The sequence below is a fragment of the Myotis davidii genome, unplaced genomic scaffold, assembly GCF_000327345.1.
Source record: "Myotis davidii unplaced genomic scaffold, ASM32734v1 scaffold693, whole genome shotgun sequence".
In the NCBI taxonomy this organism is placed as follows: Eukaryota; Metazoa; Chordata; class Mammalia; order Chiroptera; family Vespertilionidae; genus Myotis; species Myotis davidii.
Window position 1 is genome coordinate 293,594 of NW_006284939.1, and position 604 is coordinate 294,197.

Genomic DNA, 604 nt, shown 5'->3' on the forward strand with positions numbered 1-604 from the left:
GCGCGCGTTGCACCGTGCGGTCAAACCACCCCTCGCAGCTGCCTGGGGGCGAGCTTGACTTCTGGGGAGGGTGTGGGCGTCTCCCGGGACGTCCCACAGGCTCGTGCTCCTGTGGGTCAGCAAACACGGAGGGCTGGGGCTCGGGCGCACCTCCGTGTGCCCCGCTCCCGGGAGGAGCTGGGCTGCAGGGCTCACCCGCTCTCCGCCCCCAGCTGTGCGAGAAGCCCGGCCGCCTCCTGCTCTGCGAGGGCGCCTGCTGCGGGGCCTTCCACCTCTCCTGCCTCGGGCTGCCCCGGCCGCCCGAAGGGGGCTTCATCTGCAGCGAGTGTGTCTCAGGCAAGTGCCGTCCCGGCCCCAAACCCCGGGCAGTGCCCAGGCCGCGGTCCTGCGATGCCCCCAGCCCCCGCCCTGCACCCAGAGGGCCTGTCGCTCCCTCGGCGCCTCCCTCGGAGCTCGGTGTGACTGCTGTCAAGACGGTGTCACTCGTCTGGTCTGGGACTGGCAGTGGTGTCCCGTGGACGGTGTGGGCCCGGATTCAGTTTTTTTTACTGAAATTATATCATTAACATTTACCCATATCATGTAATATTTACAGAAATTATGA

General features: G+C 66.4%; 1 protein-coding gene across 1 annotated transcript in view; it reads left to right on the forward strand.

Moving 5' to 3' along the window:
• The window catches only part of WHSC1 (Wolf-Hirschhorn syndrome candidate 1), a 42,490-nt gene that overhangs the window by 31,184 nt on the left and 10,702 nt on the right, over positions 1 to 604 (forward strand). Inside the window, exon 14 of the mRNA XM_015558419.1 lies at positions 213 to 521. Within this exon, the coding sequence (XP_015413905.1) occupies positions 213 to 521 (309 nt within the window). The remainder of the gene's footprint in view (positions 1 to 212; positions 522 to 604) is intronic.